Source organism: Emys orbicularis, chromosome 2, assembly GCF_028017835.1.
Source record: "Emys orbicularis isolate rEmyOrb1 chromosome 2, rEmyOrb1.hap1, whole genome shotgun sequence".
Taxonomy (NCBI): domain Eukaryota; kingdom Metazoa; phylum Chordata; order Testudines; family Emydidae; genus Emys; species Emys orbicularis.
The window spans coordinates 146379962-146404807 of record NC_088684.1 but is presented as its reverse complement, the minus strand read 5'-3'; the positions used below and the strand labels follow the sequence as shown (position 1 = coordinate 146404807).

The 24846-nt window shown below is 49.5% G+C and overlaps 1 protein-coding gene across 1 annotated transcript in view; it reads left to right on the top strand.

Annotated features, from left to right (window-relative positions):
* Positions 1–24846, top strand: part of LOC135874551 (interleukin-1 beta-like) — a 40579-nt gene that overhangs the window by 1636 nt on the left and 14097 nt on the right. The window contains exons 2-4 of the mRNA XM_065399425.1: positions 15127–15181; positions 17971–18149; positions 20432–20611. Of these exons, the coding sequence (XP_065255497.1) occupies positions 15127–15181; positions 17971–18149; positions 20432–20611 (414 nt within the window). The remainder of the gene's footprint in view (positions 1–15126; positions 15182–17970; positions 18150–20431; positions 20612–24846) is intronic.

Here is a 24846-nt window from a genome sequence, read left to right as displayed (position 1 = left end):
ACTTACAGCCACTGCAGTAATTACTGCGGTGGCTGATGTCCACACTACCCTCCTTCTGTTGGTGGTGCATGTCCTCACCAAGAGCACTTCCACTGACTGAAGGAGGGGCTCTCAGCTCTGCACAGCTCCCCCCCAGGAGCTCACCTGCCCCCTGGGGCTTTTCGCCTTCCTGCTCACAGCCACGAGCTGCAGGGGGGTGGGGGGCGGAATGCCCAGGGCTTCTCACCTCCGGTAGGTAGATCCATACCTGGCTCCCAGTAGGGAGTGGGGAGCTCGGGTGGCAGCCCAAGTTGGGAGCATGGGGGGCAGCCCAGCTTGGAGCGGAGACCGGGCAGCAGCCAGCTGGGTAGCTAGGAGCAGGGCTTTCTTGTCAATTTCACAGCTTCAGCAGAGCGGTGAAATTAACAAGAATGACAGCCAACAGGGGATGTAAAGAACAGTGTCTGTGTGCTACACCCTAATGACACCGACACTGACATTGACATAGTTAGGTCTCCATAAGCTCCCTTATGTCCACCGAACTCTGTAGTCAAGTATCAGAGGGGTAGCCGTGTTAGTCTGGATCTGTAAAAAGCAACAGAGAGTCCTCTGGCACCTTTAAGACTAACAGATGTATTGGAGCATAAGCTTTCATGGGTGAATGCCCACTTCGTCAGACGCATGTAATGGAAATTTCCAGAGACAGGTATAAATATGCAGGCAAGAATCAGTCTGGAGATAACGAGGTTAGTTCAATCAGGGAGGGTGAGGTCCTCTGCTAGCAGTTGAGGTGTGAACACCAAGGGAGGAGAAACTGCTTTTGTAGTTGGATAGCCATTCACAGTCTTTGTTTAATCCTGATCTGATGGTGTCAAATTTGCAAATGAACTGAAGCTCAGGAGTTTCTCTTTGGAGTCTGGTCCTGAAGTTTTTTTGCTGTAAGATGGCTACCTTTACATCTGCTATTGTGTGGCCAGGGAGGTTGAAGTGTTCTCCTACAGATTTTTGTATATTGCCATTCCTGATATCTGACTTGTGTCCATTTATCCTTTTACGTAGCGACTGTCCACAGTGAACTCTGTAGTGTAGACCAGGCATTAGTGACTTGTCTTATTTCCCACTGGGGATAATGGTACTTCTATACCTCATAAGGGGATCATGAGGCACTCAGATACCAGAGCAATGGGGATCATGCAAGTATCTAAGATACAGATGTTAGGGGCCATTATCCATTCCTTATGTGCAAGTTAGAAAACCAGTTTCCCTTGATCTTTATTTCTCAGCTCCTCATCACTTCCGAAGCTGCCATCTCCCATGGGGACACCTGGTGGCTGTAGCTATCCTAGCAGCAAGCTCTTTACAGGACCCACAAGTGTATTTTGTGGCATTGGATGAATAATGAACCAACCCCTCAACTCCCCCCCACCCAAAAAAAACGGTGACTATTTTTGTGGGGAAATTGTGCAAAATCTATCCTTGTCCTGGTGTTCGTGAACTATCGGCCTGGCTCCTAGCATGCCAATAAGCAAAAATTGTCCAATTGTTTATTAGAAAAATATTGCAAAATTCATCACAGAAATGACCTGGCAAATATTCTGCTAAGTCAGTAGTCTCCTATTCTCCTGACCTTTACAACAAAATTAAAACTACAGAACTTTCATGGTCTTGAGCTGACTGTCTCTGCCTCTGTTTGTCTGTCCCTCTCTTAGATATATGATGAGACGGGACCTTACAAAAATAGTATTAATTATTATCTAATTATTTAATGATATTTATATATTTTTGCTAACTTAAAATCATGTCACTTCTTCCTGAGATGTATCATGTTGGATTTTTAAATGCATGGTATTTATTATGTGCTAAACAATATGGCTATTTATTAGTGAACGTGCTAACTATCTACTTCATGTGCATATGTCATTGGGGTCTGTTTAACCGTTACATTTGGAATGGCGATCGTTATTGTCTGTTTGATGATTTCACCACCTTGCTGTAATTAATGACATTTGCAGGTGTCACCTTTATTGTTTCACATAAACTCCATGAAAGAAGATAGTTATGGGCTGTTTGCCTCAATGTGTGATTATCAATGGTACTTGTTTATTTTGGTGACAGTGTCCAGCAATCTCATCCATGGCCCAGGGCCCCATTGTGCTAGGTGCTGTCAAACACAGAATATGGTGCCATCACAGACAATAGACCAACATCTGCTCTGAAGGGGAGAAAAGTGTCCCAGTGGTTAGAGCACTAGCCTGCAGCTTGGGAAACCCATTTATTTTCCTGCTCTGTCTTAGACTCTTTGGGCACATCACCTCAGTGCTTCTGTTCCCCCTCTGTAAGATGGGGCTGATGAGATTTCCCTACCGTGCCGAGACAAAGTGCACGTTAATGATTGTCGCGTGCGCTGATGGTCATGGGGCCATGAGTTTGAGGGATGGAGCAGGGTTATTAAACTCCTAACATACGGGCAAGAAAGCCCCCCCCCCCCCATGTAAACAAAATATCTGGCATCCGGAAATAGAAGCAATGTTCAGAAGCAGCAATGGTGAACTCCCTTGTGTATAAAGCAGCTCCAAGCAGCAGAACTAAGTTAAGAATTCTGAAGCAAATCTGCGCATGCCTGAACTCCCCAGCTGTCCCTTGGATTCACATAGAGCATTGTAGCAGCAGGGCCAGACCCCAGCTCCTCCTGCTCCCAAGTCATAGAATCATAGAATATCAGGGTTGGAAGAGACCTCAGGTGGTCATCTAGTCCAACCCCCTGCTCAAAGCAGGACCAATCCCCAACTAAATCATCCCAGCCAGGGCTTTGTCAAGCCTGACCTTAAAAACCTCTAAGGAAGGAGATTCCACCACCTCCCCAGGCAACCCATTCCAGTGCTTCACCACCCTCCTAGTGAAATAGTGTTTCCTAATATCCAACCTAGACTTCCCGCACTGCAACTTGAGACCATTACTCCTTGTTCCGTCATCTGCTACCACTGAGAACAGTCTAGATCCATCCTCTTTGGAACCCCCCTTCAGGTAGTTGAAGGCTGTTATCAAATCCCCCCTCACTCTTCTCTTCTGCAGACTAAACAAGCCCAGTTCCCTCAGCCTCTCCTCATAAGTCATGTGCCCCAACCCCCTAATCATTTTCGTTGATCTCCGCTGGACTCTCTCCTATTTGTCCACATCCTTCTTGTAGTGGGGGGACCAAAACTGGACACAGTACTCCAGATGTGGCCTCACCAATGCCGAATAGAGGGGAATAATCACTTCCCTCGATCTGCTGGCAATGCTCCTACTAATGCAGCCCAATGTGCCATTAGCCTTCTTGGCAACAAGGTCACACTGCTGAATCATATCCAGCTTCTCATGCACTGTAATCCCCAGATCCTTTTCTGCAGAACTGCTGCTTAGCCATTCGGTCCTCAGCCTGTAGCAGTGCATGGGATTCTTCCTTCCTAAGTGCAGGACTCTGCACTTGTCCTTGTTGAACCTCATCAGATTTCTTTTGGACCAATCCTCCAATTTGTCTAGGTCACTCTGGACCCTATCCCTGCCCTCCAGCGTATCTACCTCTCCCCCCATCTTAGTGTCATCTGCAAACTTGCTGACGGTGCAATTAATCCCACCATCCAGATGATTAATAAAGATGTTGAACAAAACCGGCCCCAGGACTGACCCCTGGGGCACTCCGCTTGGTACTGGCTGCCAACTAGACATCGAGCCGTTGATCACTACCCATTGAGCCCAACAATCTAGCCAGCTTTCTATCCACCTTATAGTCGATTCATCCAATCCATACTTCTTTAACTTGCTGGCAAGAATACTGTGGGAGACCGTATCAAAAGCTTTGCTAAAGTCAAAATATATCATGTCCACTGCTTTCCCCATATCCACAGAAACAGTTATCTCATCATAGAAGGCAATCAGGTTGGTCAGGCATGACTTGCCCTTGGTGAATCCATGTTGACTGTTCCTGATCACCTTCCTCTCCTCCAAGTACCTCAAAATGGTTTCCTTGAGGACCTGCTACATGATTTTTGGTCTGTAGTTCCCAGGGTTCTCCTTCTTCCTTTTTTTAAAGATGGGCACTATATTTGCCTTTTTCCAATCATCCGAGACCTCCCCTGATTGCCACGAGTTTTCAAAGATAATGGCCAGTGACATAGGCGCTGACTTCCCCTCTGCCTGGTGGGTGCTTGACCCTCCCACCAACCCTGTCCCCGCCCCTGTCCCTCCTCCTCCCACCCATGCACCACCCTCGCCCACCCCCATTCCACCCCTTCCCCAAAGTCCCCGCCCCTTCCCACCCCCATTCCACTCCCTTCCCCCAAGTCCCCGCCCCTTCTCTGCCTCCTCCCCTGAGTGTGCCGTGTCCCCACTCCTCCCCCTCCCTCCAAGAAAGTCCTAAATGCTGCCCAAAAGCTGTTAGGCGGTGGGGGGGCAGGAAGCGCTGGGAGGGAGGGGGAGGAGCGGGGACGCGGCACGCTTGGGAGGGGGGAGGAGGTGAGGAGGGGGAGGGGGGAGCTTGGCTACCAGTGGGTGCCGAGCACCTGCTAATTTTCCCCCTGATCGCCACAAGTTTTCAAAGATAATGGCCAATGGCTCTGCAATCACATCAGCCAACTCCCTCAGAACCCTCGGATACATTAGATCTGGACCTATGGATTGTGCATGTCCAGCTTTTCTAAATAGTCCTTAACCTGTTCTTTCACCACTGAGGGCTGCTCACCTCCTCCCCATCCTGTGCTGCCCAGTGCAGAAGTCTGGGAGCTGACCTTGTCTGTGAAGACCGAAGCAAAAAAAGCATCGAGTACTTCAGCTTTTTCCACCTCAGCTGTCACTAGGTTGCCTCCCCCATTCAATAAGGGTCCCACACTTTCTCTGACCTCCTTCTTGTTTCTAACATACCTGTAGAAACCCTTCTCGTTACCCTTCACATCCCTTGCTAGCTGCAACTCCAGTTGTGTTTTAGCCTTCCTGATTACACCCCTGCATGCTCGAGCAATATTTTTATACTCCTCCCTAGTCATCTGTCCAAGTTCCCACTTCTTGTAAGCTTCCTTTTTGTGTTTAAGTTGACTGAAGATTTCACTGTTAAGCCAAGCTGGTCGCCTGCCATATTTGCTATTCTTTCTGCACATCCGGATGGTTTGTTCCTGCGCCCTCAGTAAGGCTTCTTTAAAATACAGCCAGCTCTCCTGGACTCCTTTCCCCCTCATATTAGCCTCCCAGGCTTTTCTCCAGTTTCATACTGGAACTCTGAGCAATCATACCGCTCTTTTACATACAGTGCAACTCCTCCATCTTTCTTCCCCTGCCTGTCCTTCCTGAACAGTTTATATCCATCCATGACAAGTATCAGAGGGGTTAGTCTGGATCTGTAAAAAGCGACAAACAGTCCTGTGGCACCTTATAGACTAACAGACAGATTGGAGCATAAGCTTTCGTGGGTGAATGCCCACTTTGTCAGATGCCTGTAGTGACATCCATCCATGACAGTGCTCCAGTCATGTGAGCTACTCCACCAAGTCTCATTATTCCAATCACATCATAGTTCTTTGACTGTGCCAGGACTTCCTGCTTGTTTCCCAGGCTTCTTGCGTTTGTGTACATGCACCTAAGATAACTAGCTAATTGCCCTACTTTCTCAGTCTGAATCAGGAGGGCCCCCCCGTTGCACCCTCCTCCTTGTGTTTCCTCCCGGTATCCCACTTCCGCACTTACCTCAGGGCTTAGGTCACGGTCCCCCGGCGAACCTAGTTTAAAGCCCTCCTCACTAGGTTAGCAAGCCTGCCTGCGAAGATACTCTTCCCTCTCTTTGTTAGGTGGATCCCATCTTCCTAGCAATCCTTCCCGGAACAACTTCCCATGGTTGAAGAATCCAAAGCCCTCTCTCCGACACCACCTGCATAACCACGCATTTACCTCCACAATTCAATGGTCCCTACCTGAGCCTTTTCCTTCAACAGGAAGGGTGGACGAGAACACGACTTGCACCTCAAACTCCTTTATCCTTCTTCCCAGAGCCACATAGTCTGCAGTGACCCCGCTCAAAGTCTTTCTTGGCAGTATCATTGGTGCCCATGTGGAGAAGTAGGAAGGGGTAGCAGTCTGAAGGCTTGATCAGTCTTGGCAGACACTCCGTCACATCCTGATTTCTAGCTCGAGACTCTCGGTCTGGTTGGCAGATGGATGACTCCATCTCCCTTAGGAGGGAGTCCCTGACCACCACCACCCGTCTCCTTCTCTTGGGAGTGGTGGTTGTGGAACCCCCATCCATAGGATAAAGTAGGGGGGAGGAATAGCTCAGTGGTTTGAGCATTGGCCTGCTAAACCCACGGTTGTGAGTTCAATTCTTCAGGGGGCCACTTAGGGATCTGGGGCAAAATCAGTACTTGGTCCTGCTGGTGAAGGCAAGGGGCTGGACTCAATGACCTTTCAGTTCTACAAGATTGGTATACCTCCTTATATTTTATATTATTTTAATGCATCTCATGCCTTCTGGTCAACGGGGTCTCCTTCTGATCTCTTCCCTCAGATGGCTCTTCCAAGTCATTCTCCATAATAGTACCTGTGCAGAGAGCCTGAAACAGTTTCTTATTTCTATCTGCATAAGGGGTACATGGGTTCTCCTCATTCTTCTCCTGGAGGTCACATGCTGCTAATTTTCTTCCCCGTTCTGCACTGCCCTCTCTGATTCTTCAGCATGTTATGCCTCCAGAACCAAACGCTGACTTCTATCCAGAAAGTCTTCATTTTCTCTGATGCAAAGCAGGGTTGTACTTGGGTCTCTAGTCCTTTAACCTTCTCTTCCAATATGGAGGCTAGCTTGCACTTCGTACAGACATACAGACGAAGTCACTTCTATCCTCTGGGAGAAAGACAAACATGGTGTCAGAGAATAACACAGTTCTCACTCTTTTGGTTGGGTACAGCAAAGTCAGATACTTTATTTTCTCAAGCAATTGCGTAGAGGGAGACAGTGCACTAGGACACAGGGTCTCCCCCTCCTAGGCAGGTCTCTCTACAGGTAAACAATTACAGCAAGCATTTATACCTTTTGTTACAGACAATAATAAACAACAGCTGCATTTTGTTTGTACATAGGTCATCCTGATATCTTATTTTTCTCACTTATTTAGACTCTAGTCTACATTCCATCTTATCTACACATTATCTACACAAGGTCGCAACAACTTCTCACACAGTTCTTTCCCACTCGCCTCACACAATCCTCTCTTCTACAAATCTCATGTTATTAGGGTTACAATTAGCCTGACTCTTGCTAACAAACTATCATGCATTGCAATCCCCTTCCTGTCAATTCTTTCTCTGCTTCCATAATGGCACATTCTGTGCAGGTCACAACAGCTGATAGCTCACTATGCATATTGTCTTCCTTTTAAGTGCCTCTTCAGATGTTGTATTTACTGCTCACAGAAGCCTGAAAGGAAAAAAACTCTGTGGGAACTCCCCTGAGGCGAACTCCCAGGCAAACTCCCTCTGTTCGCCGCTCACGCAGTTCGCAACTGGCTGCCTTTTTATAAGTCTGCTGGCTCAAAGCAGTTGGCCCGGCTCAAAGCCTTTCCTCCAATCAATGCAGCTAACGGAGAGCCCCCTACACCAGCAAGGGTTTGGGTGACATACCAATGACCAGCAGTCCCATCCAGCAGACGCACACTCATTTCTCTCACTCCATTCTTCCTTTGGGATCCCACAGCTCTCCACACACTAGTCCAGGGGTCAGCAACCTACGGCACGCAAGCCGATTTTGAGTGGCACGCTGCCGAGGTCCTGGTCCCCAGCCCCACTCAGCCCCCCCCCCCGCCCACTGCTCTCCCCTGCGGGGGCAGGAGGCAGAAGCTTGGTCCTGCGGCAGTCAAGCTTCCCCCCTCCCCCGCTTCTTCCCCCAGCGTGGTGCTTTCCTGCCCCTCCTCCTCCCCCTCCCTCTCCCTGCGCTGATCAGCTGATGGCCCTTGCGAGGGGGAGGGGGACGAGTGGCAGCATGCTCCCCGCTCCATAGAGGAGGCAGAGAAGAGGTAGGGACGGGACCTTGGGGAAGGGGGTGGAACAGGGCATATCTCTTCAAGCCCCCTGCCATGAGCCGCTCAGGGCAGGGGGCTGGGAGCACCCCCATGAGCCGAGCACCCCAGCCCTCTGCCCTGACCCCCCCCACAACCAGCCTTCTGCACTGTACCCCCACACACACCCAGCCCTCTGCCCTGACCCCTGAACCCCCCCCACACCCCCACTGCCCTCTGTCCTGCACCCCCCACACACCCCAGCCCTCTGCCCTGACCCCTGAACCCCCCACACACCCCAACCTTCTGTCCTGCACCCCCACACCCTTAGCCCTCTGCCCTGACCTCTGAACCCCCCACACACACCCAGCCTTCTGCCCTGACCCCTGAACCCCCCCACACACCCAGCCTTCTGCCCTGCACCCCCACACACCCCAGCCCTCTGTCCTGACCCCTGAACCCCCCCACACCCCCACTGCCCTCTGTCCTGCACCCCCCACATACCCCAGCCCTCTGCCCTGCACCCCCACACCCCTTAGCTCTCTGCCCTGACCCCTGAGCCCCCCACCCCACGATCATGGGCAACAGCTGCTCCAAGGAGGAGGCACTGAACCATCGTGCATGAAGCCATATGCCCCAAGTGATCCCTGCCACTCTCAGGGGATCCGCATGTCCCATTGTTCAAACTTTCTCCCAAGCACAGCCCAGTTCAAAGCGTCTCTCCCTCTATCCCTTTTCTGCTTGCCCCAGTGCTCTGGTGGTTTAAAGGAGCACTTTGCTGTGTCTACACACAGATGTTTCCCCAGTTTATCTCGGGCCTTACCTTAGGTTTAACTATACTGGGTGGGGATACGGGAGACCTGGATTCTATTTCCAACTCTGTCACTGCCCTGCTGGGTGGCTGTGGGCAAGTCACTTTCCCGCTCTGTGCCTCAGTTTCCCCATCTATATAATGGGGATAGTTCTACTGACCCACTTTTGCAAAATGCTTTGAGATCTATGGCTAAAAGTGCAATAAAAGAGTGTGGTATTATTATTATTACTATTATTTATAATTTATTACACAAGAAAACGGATCTGATTTAAATAATTCCAGGGGTGAGGGGTTTCTTGTCAGATTAAGCTGAATGGAAATAAGCCACTCCTATTCATATGCAAACTTGCACTGTTTTAAACCACACCCTTAATCAAAGCAGTGCAATTTGGTAATTAGAGGCATATGCCCTCACCATAGCTATAAATATTTTCATTGAGCAAAATCATGGGTTCTCCAGAAACATGCTATGCCCCGGGGAAATTCCGCCCCCCCAGATCTTTACTATGCCTGCCACAGGGAAATCAGGGAAGCCCAATGAGAGTTGATGCAGACGCGGTCTGTGACATGTTGAAGCATCCGGGTTTTGTTTCTGCTTCCTGTTTTTGCATGTTGTTGTTCCTTCCTATGACGAAAAATGCAAATGTATTTGGCAAAGGGAAACACTGTGGAATCTGCCTGTAGGCTGAACTGCAATGAGGAAATAAACAGCCCAGGCCTCTTTCCTTACGTCTGATAAAGGATAAAGAAGGACTGAATGGATTTTATTTCTGCCTTCCTTTTTGTTTTTATCTTCGAAATTGTGAGCTTTACCATTTTTTTGTTGCATAGATTCTAAGGCCAGAAGGAGCCTTTACAGCTAGTCTGACCTGACCTCTCATTTTCTTAGAAGGTTCCATGTAGTAACTTCAGGACTTAGCTTCGTGACACCACAAAAATAAAGAAGTGAACCTGACTCACTGAGAAATAAGGATGGTTTACTGACTCTTCATCACCCTGTGGGGATTGTGTTTGTTTGGCCTCAGAAGGGCACACTCAGGACTAATCTTTAAAAAGGGGAACAAAGAGGACCTGGAAAATTATAGACGGGTCAGCCCAACTTCAATGCCTGGAAAGATACTGGAACAAGTAATGTAACAGTCAATTTGTAAGTACCTAGAGGATAATAGGGCTATAAGGAATAGTCAGCAAGAAAAAATCATGTCTTTCTTTGATAGCATTACTGGCCTAGTGGCTGGGGGGGGAAGCGAACGACGTGATATGTTTTGATTTTTGTAAGGCTTTTGTCACAGTCCCACAAGACATTCTCATAAACAAACTAGGGAAATGGGGTCTAGATCAGTGCTTCTCAAAGCCAGTCCACCACTTGTTCCGGGAAAGCCCCTGGCGGGCCGGGCGGTTTCTTTACCTGCTGCGTCCGCAGGTTTGGCTGATCGCGGCTCCCACTGGCCGCGGTTCGCCGCTCCAGGCCAATGGGGGCTGCAGGAAGGGCAGCCAGCACATCCCTCGGCCCGCGCTGCTTCCCGGCAAACCGTGGCCAGTGGGAGCCGCGATCGGCCAAACCTGCGGATGTGGCAGGTACACAAACTGGCCCGGACTGCCAGGGACTTTCCCGGAACAAGCGGCGGACCTGCTTTTAGAAGCACTGGTCTAGATGAAATCACTATAAGGTGGGTGCAGAACGGGTTGAACGACCACACTTGAAGAGTAGTTATCAAAGGTTCACTGTCAAACTGGGAGGCCATCTCTAGTGGGTTCCTGCAGGGTTCAGTCTTGTGTCTGGTACGATTCAATATTGTCACTAATGACTTGGACAACGGAGTGAAGAGTATGTGCAGATGACACCAAGCTGGGAGGGGTTGCAAACACTTCAGGGGACAGGTTTAAAATTCAAAACCAACAAGGAGTCTGGTGGCACCGTAAAGACTAACAGATTTATTTGGACATAAGCTTTCGTGGGTAAAAAACCCACTTCTTCAGATGCATGGAGTGAAAATTACAGATGCAGGCATTATTTATTGACACATGAAGAGAAGGGAGTTACCTTACAAGTGGAGAACCAGTGTTGACAGGGCCAATTCGATCAGGGTGGATGTGGTCCACTCCCAATAATTGATGAGGAGGTGTCAATTCCAGGAGAGGCAAAGCTGCTTTTGTAGTGAGCCAGCCACTCCCAGTCCCGATTCAAGCCCAAATTAACGGTGTTAAATTTGCAAATGAATTGTAGCTCTGCAGTTTCTCTTTGAAGTCTGTTTCTGAAGTTTTTTTGTTGAAGGATAGCTACTTTTAAATCTGTTATAGAATGTCCAGGGAGATTGAAGTGTTCTCCGACTGGCTTTTGTATGTTACCATTCCTGATGTCCGATTTGTGTCCATTTATTCTTTTACATAGAGACTGTCCGGTTTGGCCAATGTACATGGCAGAGGGGCATTGCTGGCACATGATGGCATATATAACATTAGTAGATGTGCAGGTGAATGAGCCCCGGATGGTGTGGCTGGTGTGGTTGGGTCCTCTGATGGTGTCGCTAGAGTAGATATGGGGATAGAGTAGGCAACAAGATTTGTTACAGGGATTGGTTCCTGGGTTAGTGTTTCTCTGGTGTGGTGTGTAGTTGCTGGTGAGTATTTGCTTCAGGTTGGGGGCTGTCTGTAAGCAAGGACTGGCCTGTCTCCCAAGCTCTGTGAGAGTGAGGGATCGTTTTCCAGGATAGGTTGTAAATCGTTGATGATGTGCTGGAGAGGCTTTAGCTGGGGGCTGTATGTAATGGCCAGTGATGTTCTGTTATTTTCCTTGTTGGGCCTGTTCTGTAGTAGGTGACTTCTGGGTACCCGTCTCACTCTGTCAATCTGTTTCCTCACTTCCCCAGGTGGGTATTGTAGTTTTAAGAATACTTGATAAAGATCTTGTAGGGGTTTGTCTCTGTCTGAGGGATTGGAGCAAATACGGTTGAATCTTTGGGCTTGGCTGTAGACAATTGATCGTGTGATGTGGTCTGAATGGAAGCTGGAGGCATGTAGATAAGAATAGCGGTCAGTAGGTTTCCGGTATAGGGTGGTGTTTATGTGACCATCACTTATTTGCACTGTTGTGTCCAGGAAGTGGATCTCTTGTGTGGACTGGTCCAGGCTGAGGTTGATGGTGGGGTGAAAATTGTTGAAATACAGGTGGAATTCTTCAAGGGCATCCTTCCCATGGGTCCATATGATGAAGATGTCATCAATGTAGTGCAAGTAGAGGAGGGGCACTAGGGGACGAGAGCTGAGGAAGCGTTGTTCTAAGTCAGCCACTTTAAAATTCAAAGTGACCTTGTCAAATTGGAGCATTGGTCTGAATTCAGCAAGATGAAATTCAATAATGGCAAGTGCAAAGTACTACTTTTAGGAAAGTACATGTTAAGGCCTGTTATAGAGAGGGCAGCAATCAATTGTTCTCCATGTGCACTGAAGGCAGGACAAGATGAAAGAGGCTTAATCTGCAGCGAGGAAGATTTAGGTTAGATATTAGGAGAAGCTGTCTAACTCTATAGATAGTTAAGCTCTGGACCAGGCTTCCAAAGGAGGTTGTGGAATCCCTGTCATTGGAGGTTTTTAAGAACAGGTTGGATGAACATCTGTCAGGGATGGTCTAGATCACTGGTTCTCAAACTGTTGTACTGGTGACCCCTTTCACACAGCAAGCCTCTGAGTGCGACCGCCCCTTATACATTAAAAACACATTTTTATATATTTATCATTATAAATGCTGGAGGCAAAACAGGGTTTGGGGTGGAGGCTGACAGCTCGCGACCCCCATGTAATAACCTCAAGACCACCTGAGGGGTCCCGACACCCAGTTTGAGAACCCCTTGTCTAGATTGACTTGGTACTGCCTCAGCACAGGGGGTTGGATTTGATGGCCTCTCGAGGTCTCTTCCAGCCCGACATTTGATTCTATGAAGAAAGGGAGCCAGCAGTCAAAATTGGGGAGGAGCTGGCGGACGGTAGATGACAGCAACAGGGGGAGGGGGAGAGCAAAAGATTCTGTGGGAACAAAAATCACAGTGAAGCTTTTCTGAAGGGACCATTTTGATTTTCTATCTTTAAATGATCTTTTTGCTTAAAAATTTATTTAATTGGATGCTATTGGTTTAATTATTGTATTTTTAATTTAATTTAATTTTATAATTGAAAAAGAATTAAGAAACCCTAATTTTAAAATAATATAAAAATAACTTGGATATTTTTAATTTTAATATCATACTATATAATAATGGCAATTCATTAATCTGGATTGAGGCTGTGGCGCACCTTGAAGATAAGGACTAAGACCTTGAATTTGATTCCATATTCTAGGGGAATCCAGCGTAGGGAGTGAAGAACAAGGGTGAGGTGTTCCCAGTAGCCTGTGTTGCTGAGGCGATGCTCTCAAGTGTTCTGTGTTGACATGCCCAGGTATGTCACACTGTTGTAGTCAGTGGTGCAAGCAGAGCTGTCCCTTGGATAGGGTAAATCGGGGCAACCGCTCTGGGCCCCGTGCTTTGGGGGGCCCCGTGGGCTGGTGCGATTGGCTGGCATGGTCGGTCCTGGAAGAGACGAATCTGTTACTTCCGCCCCAGACCCTGCACCCCCCTAGGGACAGCCCTGGGTGCAAGTATGGTGGTACGGTACACCATAGCAGTAAGATATTTATAGCTAGCACGGCATACTGGAAAAACACAGGAGGGGCCCACCCCCAGCCCTTCCATGCAGCTGCATTTCCTGAGTCCTCCTCCCTGGGGTCTGTACAGCAGAAGTCTCCCGCGCAGCAGGAGGAGGACAGAGCCCCCAGGTAACCTGAGATGGATGTGGATCATGGGGAGGGGATGGGGAAAGTGCAGAGGCCCCGGACTGGTGGTAGGAGTCACGTGGGGGGTCATGTGGGGAGATCATGTGCCCCCCCCTTGTGTCCCTCCCATGAGTGCAGTGTACCAGCAAGAAATTATTTCTACTTGCACCACTGGTTGTAGTCCAGCCAAGAGGTGATGAAGATGTGAAGAACTGAGGCCAGGTCATGGTCCACCAAGATGGGATAGAGTCTCCTAGACAGTTGGGAATGGTAACGTATTACTCACAGCTGCAGTGATGTGAGAGCTGAGCATCAGCGAGGAATCCACGGGCCTCTTAGACTGTGGACTGAACTGACCAATTGTGGGTGTGAACCTTTCACCCAAGGAAGCTTGCACAGTGGCTGCAAACTCCTCAGCTGTATCACCTCTCCCTTGCTGCAGACAGCTGTTCTGCAGCCAGGAGTTGATCTTATCCGTCGTGATGGTAGCAGTGTGGTTGTATGTGGTGACGGATAGGTGGGGCTGTGTGTCATCTGCATATTGCTGGTACCTGAGTCCACGTCGTCCGACCAGGCCACCTAATGGCTGCATGCAGAGGTTGAATAGGACCAGAGAGAGAACTGATCCAGGTGGGACTCCACAAGGAAAGGGTGTGGAGATGCAGTTTCCCATCACTGCTCCTTGAGCGCATCCCTCCAGGAAGGGCCCAGACCAGTGGTGGGCAACCTGTGGCCCGCGAGCCGTACGCGACCAGTCAGGGTAATCTGCTGGCGGGCCGCGAGACAGTGTTTACATTGACCGTCTGCAGGCACGGCCACCTGCAGCTCTGCACCCACCCACCAAATTTTGGAGCACCCACGAGTCGGCGCCTAAGGCGCCACTTTTGGATATGTGCTCAGTGGGGGAGCGGCCGCTTCCCCTGCTCCCCTGCAGCTACGCTAGTGCATAGGGCCCCATAAATCCTAAGGATGGCCCTGGATTCGCCCTTTTGGAATAGACTGGGAGATCCAGCCCCATTTGGATTAGGCAATCTGAGAGATTGCGTCAGAGACTGAGCCCCGGGAATTTCCCAGTTTTAGAGACACTATAAAGCTGGATGACATACTCCAAAGAAATCATTCAGAACCACAGGGAGCAGAAGACACCCTGAATTGCATGAAGAAGTTGTGCAGACGCAGGTATTGTCATCACATTTCTCTGCCGTGGTGCCCTTCAGCTGAGGCATCTGTGCATCAGACAGCGGCCTCTTCCTTTCTTCTCCCTTGGTTGTCTGTGTGGTGCAGTCTTTTGAGGAAGTTTCCCACTGAAAGGTTAAAACAGAGAACAGCCTGATTTCTAGTTATAGCAATGTTACTTAGTGTTGCCTGTCTGGTAGCTCCCAACCAGAAGCCAATCGACTAGAGGAGGTTTTCCTGCTGGTCTGGCTCCCGAATAGCATGAGGAGGACTAGATGGAGCTTGTTCAGATGGGAATGTTATACCTAGAGCTGAGTCTAATGTTTTTCCTCTTCCAGGAGCAGCCATGGCCAGAGTATTCGACCGGCTCACTGAACTGATAGGATATGACAGGTAATTACTGGTTCCTACTCATTCAGAAACTGCAGGTTCAGGTCTGCCCTGTCGTTGCTGGGCTGCCTTTAGAGAGGAGTTTATGGGCCGGATTCTTAGTTCGGTTAAGGTGAGGCTGGAGTAATTCCATGGGCTTCATTGGTGCCACTCTGGATTTACACTGGTGCAGTTGTGATTAGGATCTGGCATTGCATCCATGAGCAGATGTTGTGCGTAGAGTCTATAAACAGCCTTCACCCAGGGACAGACAGGAATTAAGGTGACCCGTTGCCTTTGATGGGAATTGTGTTGCTGTGCGCACCATTAGATGAGCACGCCAATTAGCCGCTGTAGCAGTCGATGGTCAGATCCCACTTGGGTGATGTGGGTGGAACGCCGATGAAGTCACGGAGTGGTACTCAATTAATTGGGGTAATTTGGTTTCATGAATCCAACAAGGAAACGCCACCAATTTGAGCCTTGTGGTTAAGGTTAAATTGCCTCTCCTTAATACGCTGGGGCATGATGAGTGACTGAAGGCCCTACGGCTACAGACTGGGAAGAGCCAAGCTCTTCCCATCACACCCACAGGAAGCCCGCCTTCTCAGGGCACTCTGCCATCTTTGTATCATTCTTGTCTAGACAGGTAGTTGTCTCCATTTGGTCTTGTCCAGAAATGAGCTCCCTGTCAGTGCTCAATCATAGAATCATAGAATATCAGGGTTGGAAGGGACCTCAGGAGGTATCTAGTCCAACTCCCTGCTCAAAGCAGGACCAATCCCCAACTAAATCATCCCAGCCAGGGCTTTGTCAAGCCTGACCTTAAAAACCTCTAAGGAAGGAGATTCCACCACCTCCCCAGGTAACCCATTCCAGTGCTGGAATAATGATGACTCCATTCAAATGTCCCGAATGTCTGGATGATAAAAAGAACAGTTACTTATATCACAGTCACTGTGGTTCTTCTTTGAGCCCCACTATGTGTAGATCCCATTTGATCCACATGGATAAAACCTTGAAGAATAAACCATCTTTTTTTATTGCCAATTTCAGCAAGGCTAGCACAGACCGTGCTGTGGCTTGTCTGTTTTTTTCCCCCCATAGTTACCACCATGAAGTTGACTGTCCCTGCCAGATGGAGGTAAAGAGCCAAATTTAATTCCAAGATGATTGTAAGATTCGATATCCCGGGTGATTTCTGATTTAGCTTCAGGGAAGGGCCTGATGTGTGTGTATAGCACCCACATGACAACTCCCAAGGAGGGCTTCTGGGTGCTACCACAATAAATAATAATATTCTCCCTTTGGCATGAATGGTAGCCAATATTCGGGGGCATGCAGGACTGTTTCTGTTAAGATGAGCAATGGATGATACGAGTCAGGATATTCTTTGGTGTAATTTGGGATATTTTCAAAGAATGGACCCAAACTCCTGTTTCCCTGAACACCACAGAAACAAAAGGAAGCAGGCAGCTTCCTTGCTGAGAAATTCCCAAGTCTGCCCCTCCAGTGAGCTCTGTGCCCAAGAAGCTCTGCTCTCTGCTTCTTCTCAGAATCACGCTTATGACTGCTTCTCCAGGCTTTCTGCCTTGAAGGGTGTAGTGAAGTGGTCATCAAGGGGTTTGCTGGGTTAGTCAGAGCACAGTCACACTCCACTTCTCACTTACTTCCTGTTTAGTTATTGGGTATGCTTCTTGTGCACTGAGCAGTCCCTTTATTACAAAAGAAAGGGCTTGTCTACACTTGAAAGTTAATTCAGATTAAGGTAGGGTGTGAATTTAAAATGCAATAACTATTCCTGATTAACTCCATGTGAGTGCCTTGTTCCAGTTTAGTTTAATCCACTTTCAGGAATAGCTAGCCTGGATTAGACAAGCACACAGGCTGCAAAACCAGTAACCTAGCCCTTGTGTTTGCAATCAGGGAATTCCCTCGACTCTTACAGTTTTGCTCAGGCCTTTCATGTGCCTTGGGCGGTCTCCACTGTTTGTAGCTGTCTCTGCTACATGAAGGGTCTTATCTGTTCCTTCCAGTCTGCGAGTGCTTGGCAATGCACTGGGAGTTCATGGGATTGTCTTTGGGCTAGATTTACAAGGTGACACTAACAGTAACGAAAGAGCCACGAGGACAGAAACAAATGGTTCCGTGACTAGATCAGAATCCAGAGCAACAGAGCACGATGTGCAGATTCCCATCCTCCCAGGAACCAGAACCAGGGCCCAGTCTGAAGGAGCTGCCCACTTATCCTGCAAAGGGGTCCCCAGACTGATGCTACGCTGTTGCCTAATGTGGAAGGTTTAGGAGCAGTAAAGGGGTCTTAGGAAGACTCGAGGCTCTATGCTCAGAAACACTCTGAAGCAGCAGCAAATGGCGCAGTTCTCTGGCCTGTGTGATCCAGGAGCTCAGACTAGAGGCTCACAATGGTCCCTTCTGGTCTTGGATTCTATGAAAGGGTTAACCGGGGTAGCTAGTTAGCTTTGCAGTGATCACAGTCATCCTGGTCCCCTGGTGGCAGAGATTAAGGTGTTCTGCTGGCCCATCTCTGGGACAGTCTCAGCCCTGCAGGCTGTTGCGGATGAAGGTCGGTTGTCCCTGTGGATATCAAAGGCAAGGAAGGCTCTAAATAGTGGATGAGACTGGGAGGCTTGGGGCATATCTAGATTAAATTTAGTTGGAGCTCACATAGGCAGCGGAATGAGCGCACACACCAGAGAAGTGAGGGGATGTGTCTTGTTTTCTAGCTGTTCAAATCACTGCTTCGTTGCCCCACAAAGCTCCTTCTATGACTCCAGCCCTTGTCCCTTCCCCAGGAATCGTTCTCTGCCGGAGTTGGACAGCCATTGGAAGGCCATTGACGAAGTCAACTCAGTGCCCTTAAGGTGGGCTGCAGAGGTGCCTCAAGGGGAGACAAGAAGGGGGATGAACCGGCTTGCCAGATCATTCACGGACATTGACTTTATGAGGATGCTGAACAGTGCCCTGGTGGAAGGTACGGATATAGTCTGCTTCCTTTTCTGCGCGCTGTTTGAGTAGAGATAATCTGTGCACTCCCAGGCCTCAGAGAAGCTTCGATCTAAACTCAGACTCCACTGATTTCGTTAGTGACCAAAGAAGTGTGGAATTCTGCAGCTCTTGTGCTATGGGTAACCGGGGGGAGGGCCTGATTCTCTCCTCAAACCTATTTTACACCGATGCAGACTCCATGGACTTCAGTCAAGCTGCTCCTAGATTCCTACCGGGCTAAGTGGGATAAGAATTGGGCCTCCCAAGTTTGAAACCTGGGGCCCCTGCAGCAGATACAAGTGCCTCTTGCCAGATGTAAACTCTGAATCTGGCAGTTGCTGTCCGTGTGACTCTGTGATCTTGGTCCTCATACATTCAGGGGCGGAATAACTTTTTGTGGGCCTGGCGCCAAACATATTTGTGGGCCCCCAGGAGGCAAGGTGCCGGGGGGCAGGCTGGTCAGTCTCCAGAGTGAAGGGCGGGCTGGGGGCAATAAGGCACAGCGCGGCGGGAGCAGCCCCACTCTGCGCAGCCCAGCAGGAGGGCACTGTTTACAAACCTGCAGCTGTCAGACACACACTGGCCTGCCCAGCCCTGTGCTGCCAGCCCCTTCCCCTTGAGGGCGGGCCCGCACCACACCGCCCTCCTGCCCAGTGCCCCACCCTTATGCCCAGTGCCCCCTCGCCCAGAGACCTCCACCACAGATCTCTATGCCCAGCCCCCACCCCTCCTAGAGATCTCCCCCGCTGGCCTCCCACCACAACTGCACAGCACCGTGCACACCACACTGGTCGCCCAATGCCCCCCGCCCATAGACCTCCCCACTGCCCACCACCTTCCTCACAGTCCCACCATCACAGCTGCACAGCACCCCATGCTCCTGAGGGGATTCTGCACCAAAAAATTAAAAATTCTGTGCACAATATTTTAAAATTCTGCAAATTTTATTTGTCAATAAATAAATGTGGATGCTCCAACATGGCAGTGGGGAGCACAGGCCACTGGTTGCATGGAGGTGGGAGATCACTCTGCAGCCTCCCCCCACCCCACCCCGGGACAGGGACTCGGCATTGAGGCAGCACCCGACCCTGACACAGTGCAAGGGCCAGGCCTGCCCCAGAAACACCCTGGGGCTCTGCCCCCATGTGCCAGGCATACCAGGTGTGGGTGAGCAGGCTCAGCCCGGCAGCAGGATCCAAGTGCAGAGGGACTTAGTGTGGGGGGATCCAGGTGGGGGTAAGAGAGTTCTCTGTGGGGCAGTCTGGGTGCGGGCGGCTCAGTGGGAGATCTGGATGCACAGAAGCTCATTGTGGGGTTCCAGTTGCAGGGGCAATGGGACTCTGCAGGGGATCCAGGTGAAGGTGTTTGGGGCTCAGCAGGGGGGGGTCTAGGTGCAGGGGAGGTGGGGCTCAGTGGGGAGGGTGTCTGGGGGGGCTCATCAGGGAGGTACAGATGCAGGGGAGGTGGGGCTTGTCAGGGTGAGGGTTCAACGGGAGCCCCAGCTTCTGCCAAGGGGATGCCACATGCTGGGCTCCAGCTTCCCCCCTGCCCCCACTTCCCCCATCCCCTTCTCTTCCCCATCCCATCCCCTTTGTCCCCACTGCCTCTTTCCCCCAACCCCCGCTTCCCCCAGCCCCCTTCTCTTCCCCAGCCCATGCCCCTTCCTCACCACTCCATCTCCTCCCCAGCCCACCCCCTTCCTTTCCCCCGCCCCTGCTTCCCCCCGCTCCCGCTTCCCCCCATCCCCTTCTCTTCCCCATCCCATGCCCCTTCCTCACCACTCCATCTCCTCCCCACCCCACCCCCTTCCTTGCCCCCGCCCCTGCTTCCCCCCGCTCCCGCTTCCCCCCATCCCCTTCTCTTCCCCATCCCATGTCCTTTCCCCACCGCTCCATCTCCTCCCCAGGTTTGGGGACCGGGGGGAAACCACCCCCCAGCACGATCTGGTGGAGTGGAGCGGGTTGGGGCCGGGTCGCTCCACTTCCTGCCGCCAGGTGATTGCAGGGTGGTCCCGACCCCGCACTCATGGGGCGGCGGGAAGTGGAGTGACCCGACCCCAGCCCGTTCTGCTCTGCTCCCCTGGCTCCCGGACTTTGGGGGAGGGGGGAACCGCCCCCCAGCACTCACCAGCGGTGGGAAGTGGAGCAACCTGGCCCCAGCTTTCCTGGACGGCTCTGCTGGCCGGGGGATCTGGCTGGCCGGGGCACCTTCTGACTCTGGGCCCAGCGCCATGGTAAACCCGGTACTGCATACACTTGATGTTTTCAGATCCCGTATCCTTCAGCAACAACTCCTTCACGCATGCAGAGACCTTCATCTACAAATACACCCGCTCCAGGCTGTACACAGTCCAAGACGAGGAACACAAGACTTTTGTCCTGTGGCGTCACACCGGCCAGGCCCAGCTGATGGCGGTGCATTTACAAGGCCCCAATAGCAGTGAAGCAGGTAAATTACAAAATAGTTCTTTCCTCTGGGCCGCCCCCAGTTTATCTCCTCTTGCTCAGTTACCTGCTGATATAGGTGTGAGGTTCTGGGGATCACTCAGACCAGCGAGGGAGTCAGTCACCGTCTGCCTGGGTAATTTTGGGGGCCTTAATGCTGGCTGATATGGGTGAGAGGTCTGACACCAGTAGCTGGCCTGCAAGCACAAGCCTAGTTACTCACTTCCACCAGCCTAGTTACTCCTTGCAGGGTGACCTCAGCAACCCCTTCTGGTCCCAAGTTTCCCCACATCCGTCTCCCTGAGTTCTTAATTACAGACACTTGGACTTTTCCACTCTGGTTCATCAACCAGTGAAAACTCGCCCCCAATTATCAGTTCACTCTGGGACACCCACACTCCACACAGTTTGAACACCAGAGACCTGCCTGGAGTAGAAATAAACAAACAGCTTATGGAATAGAAAAATCATAGCTTCCTAGATGGAATAGTGCGGAAAAGCAAACACAGACAAGTTACACAGAAAACAAACATAAAGACGCAATCTCGGGCTTTATACTTCTACATTGGCTCAATTCCCTTTTCTAATCCAAGTTACCTGGTGCCTCTGAACATTTTCACAGTGTGCCCTCTGTCCTAGAAAGGATCCAGTGTTTCGTGGACAGCACCCCACTTAAATGTTAGCCCTCCCTTTCGGGATAAAAAACCTCAAACCCAAACCTGTTTATAAAAAGGGCATGTCTACACTACAATCTTAAGTCGACCTATGTTACCTTCAGTTGTGGTGGCTGATATCCACACTACCCTCCTTCTGTTGGTGGTGTTCATCCTCACCAGGAGCACTATCACTGACTGAAAAGGGGCAATGGGGGAGGGGTTGAGATCCAGAGCTGTCAGCTCCATGCAGCTCCCCACTGGGAGCCCAGCTGCCCCCTGGGTTTCTTGCCTCTCTGCTCCCAGCCGGGAACTGGGGGGTAGTTGCTCAGGGCTTCTCGCCTCCAGTGGGGAGATCTGCATCCAGAGTCCAGTTGGCTGCCATGCTCCTGGCGGGGAGCCGAGAGCCCAGTGCTCAGCAGGGCTCCCAGTGGGGATCCTGGCCGGCAGCCCAAACCGGGACCCTAGGTGGCAGCCTGGCTTGGAGCGGAGACCCAGCAGTGGGAGCCAGGAGCAGGGCTTTCTTGTCAATTTCATGGCTCCAAGCCCATGTAAGGAACACAGTGTCTACACAGACACTGCGTCGCCCTAACAACACCGACATAAGCCCTACGCCTCTCGGCAGCTTATGTGGACCTAATTATGTCAGTGTCTTCAAGACAGCCTTAAATTGGCTGTTGGTCGTCTTGTCAATTTCACAGCAGGAGCCCTGAAACTGACAAGGAAGTGGGGCAGCTAGAACCCAGTTGCTCTAGTAGGACCATGTGACGTTCCCCTGGTGTTATCTGGACCGATGATCTGCTAGGTCACCCCAATCCTTGACTCTGGGAGCCAGCCTTATCCTGCTCTGCTGTGAGAACCCCACTCCTGGGCTGTTCACGCACAGCCTCTGGCATGTAAGCTGTTCTCAGCTACTTGCAACCGAATGACACTAGCCAATATCTCCGGTCCCAGACACAACCCTAGGAACCTCCGTCTTGCAGTGCCCAGTTATGCCCGCTGGACGCTGCAAGCTTATATGAGTTCGTCAATTTAACAAAGAAATTGATCTGTACCAGGCTTGTTATCCCAAGGGGAGTTTCTGACATGCTTCAAACCAAACGCACTGCTTCCGGTAGAATAAACAAACAGATTTATTAACTATAAAGGTAGATTTAAGTGATTTTAAGTCAAAGCATAACAAGTCAGATTTGGTCAAATGAAATAAAAGCAAAACTCATTCTAAGCTGATCTTAACACTTTCTGTTCCCTTACAAACTTAGATGCTTCTCACCACAGGCTGGCTGGTTGCCCTTCAGCCAGGCTCTCCCCTTTGATCAGCGCTTCAGTCGCTTTGTGTGGTGTCTGTACATGTAGGTGAAAGAGAGAGAGCATGGAAAACATCTCTCCCTTTTATCATGTTCTTTCTTCCTTCTTGGCTTTGTCCCCCACCCTCCGCCCCCTTCAGAGTCAGGTGAGCATTACCTCATTGTAGTCCCAAACTGACCAAAGGAAGGTGGGGGGGTGACTCACTTGAGAGTCCAACAGATCTTTTGTTGCTACTTAGGCCAGTGTCCTTTGTTCCTGTGAGACTGGGCTGGGTTTGTCCCATCCATGCCCTGATGAGGTGTGAACTGCTCTCTGCTCTTGGAGAGTTTTGCCTGGGCTGTTTTTAAGCCATGAGGACACATTTTGAGCCTCATAACTAGATACATGAAATTACAACCTATAACATTACTATAACAACAACAGTTACTACAACATTACTATAACAATAATGCTCCATCTCCATCCTCTGACAAACTGAGGCTAGGGACACTATTCCTTACCCATCCTTGCTAATAGCCATTAATGGACTTAACCTCCATGAATTTATCCAGTTCTCTTCTAAACCCTGTTATAGTCCTAGCCTTCACAACCTCCTCAGGCATGGAGTTCCACGGGTTGACTGTGCGCTGTGTGAAGAAGAACTTCCTTTTATTTGTTTTAAACCTGCTGCCCATTAATTTCATTTGGTGGCCCCTAGTTCTTATATTATGGGAACAAGTAAATAACTTTTCCTTATTCACTTTCTCCACACCACTCATGATTTTATATACCTCTATCATATCCCGCCTTAGTCTCCTCTTTTCCAAGCTGAAAAGTCCTAGCCTCTTTAATCTCTTCTCATATGGGACCCATTCCAAACCCCTAATTATTTTAGTTGCCCTTCTTTGAACCTTTTCTAATGCCAGTATATCTTTTTTGAGATGAGGAGACCACATCTGTATGCAGTATTCAAGATGTGGGCATACCATGGATTTATATAAGGGCAATAAGATATTCTCTGTCTTATTCTCTATCCCTTTTTGAATGATTCCTAACATCTTATTTGCTTTTTTGACTGCTGCTGCACACTGCGTGGACGTCTTCAGAGAACTATCCACGATGACTCCAAGATCTCTTTCCTGATTAGCTGTAGCTAAATTAGCCCCCATCATATTGTATGTATAGTTGGGGTTATTTTTTCCAATGTGCATTACTTTACATTTATCCACATTAAATTTCATTTGCCATTTTGTTGCCCAATCACTTAGTTTTGTGAGATCTTTTTGAAGTTCTTCACAATCTGCTTTGGTCTTAACTATCTTGAGCAGTTTAGTATCATCTGCAAACTTTGCCACCTCACTGTTTACCCCTTTCTCCAGATCATTTATGAATAAGTTGAATAGGAATGGTCCTAGGACTGACCCTTGGGGAACACCACTAGTTACCCCTCTTCATTCTGAAAATTTACCATTTATTCCTACCCTTTGTTCCCTATCTTTTAACCAGTTCTAAATCCATGAAAGGATCTTCCCTCTTATCCCATGACAACTTAATTTACGTAAGAGCCTTTGGTGAGGGACCTTGTCAAAGGCTTTCTGGAAATCTAAGTACACTATGTCCACTGGATCCCCCTTGTCCACATGTTTGTTGACCCCTTCAAAGAACTCTAATAGATTAGTAAGACATGATTTCCCTTTACAGAAACCATGTTGCCTTTTGCCCAACACTATATGTTCTTCTATGTGTCTGACAATTTTATTCTTTACTATTGTTTCAACTAATTTGCCCGGTACTGTTAGACTTACCGGTCTGTAATTGCTGGGATCACCTCTAGAGCCCTTTTTAAATGGCGTTACATTAGCTATCTTCCAGTCATTGGGTACAGAAGCCGATTTAAAGGACAGGTTACAAACCATAGTTAATAGTTCCGCAATTTCACATTTGAGTTCTTTCAGAACTCTTGGGTGAATGCCATCTGGTCCCGGTGACTTGTTAATGTTAAATTTATCAGTTAATTCCAAAAGCTCCTGTAATGACACTTCAATCTGTGACAATTCTTCAGATTTGTCACCTACAAAGGACGGCTCAGGTTTGGGAATCTCCCTAACATCCTCAGCCGTGAAGACTGAAGCAAAGAATTCATTTAGTTTCTCTGCAATGACTTTATCGTCTTTAAGTGCTCCTTTTGTATCTCGATCGTCCAGGAGCCCCACTGGTTGTTTAGCAGGCTTCCTGCTTCTGAGGTACTTAAAAAACATTTTGTTATTACCTTTTGAATTTTTGGCTAGCTGTTCTTCAA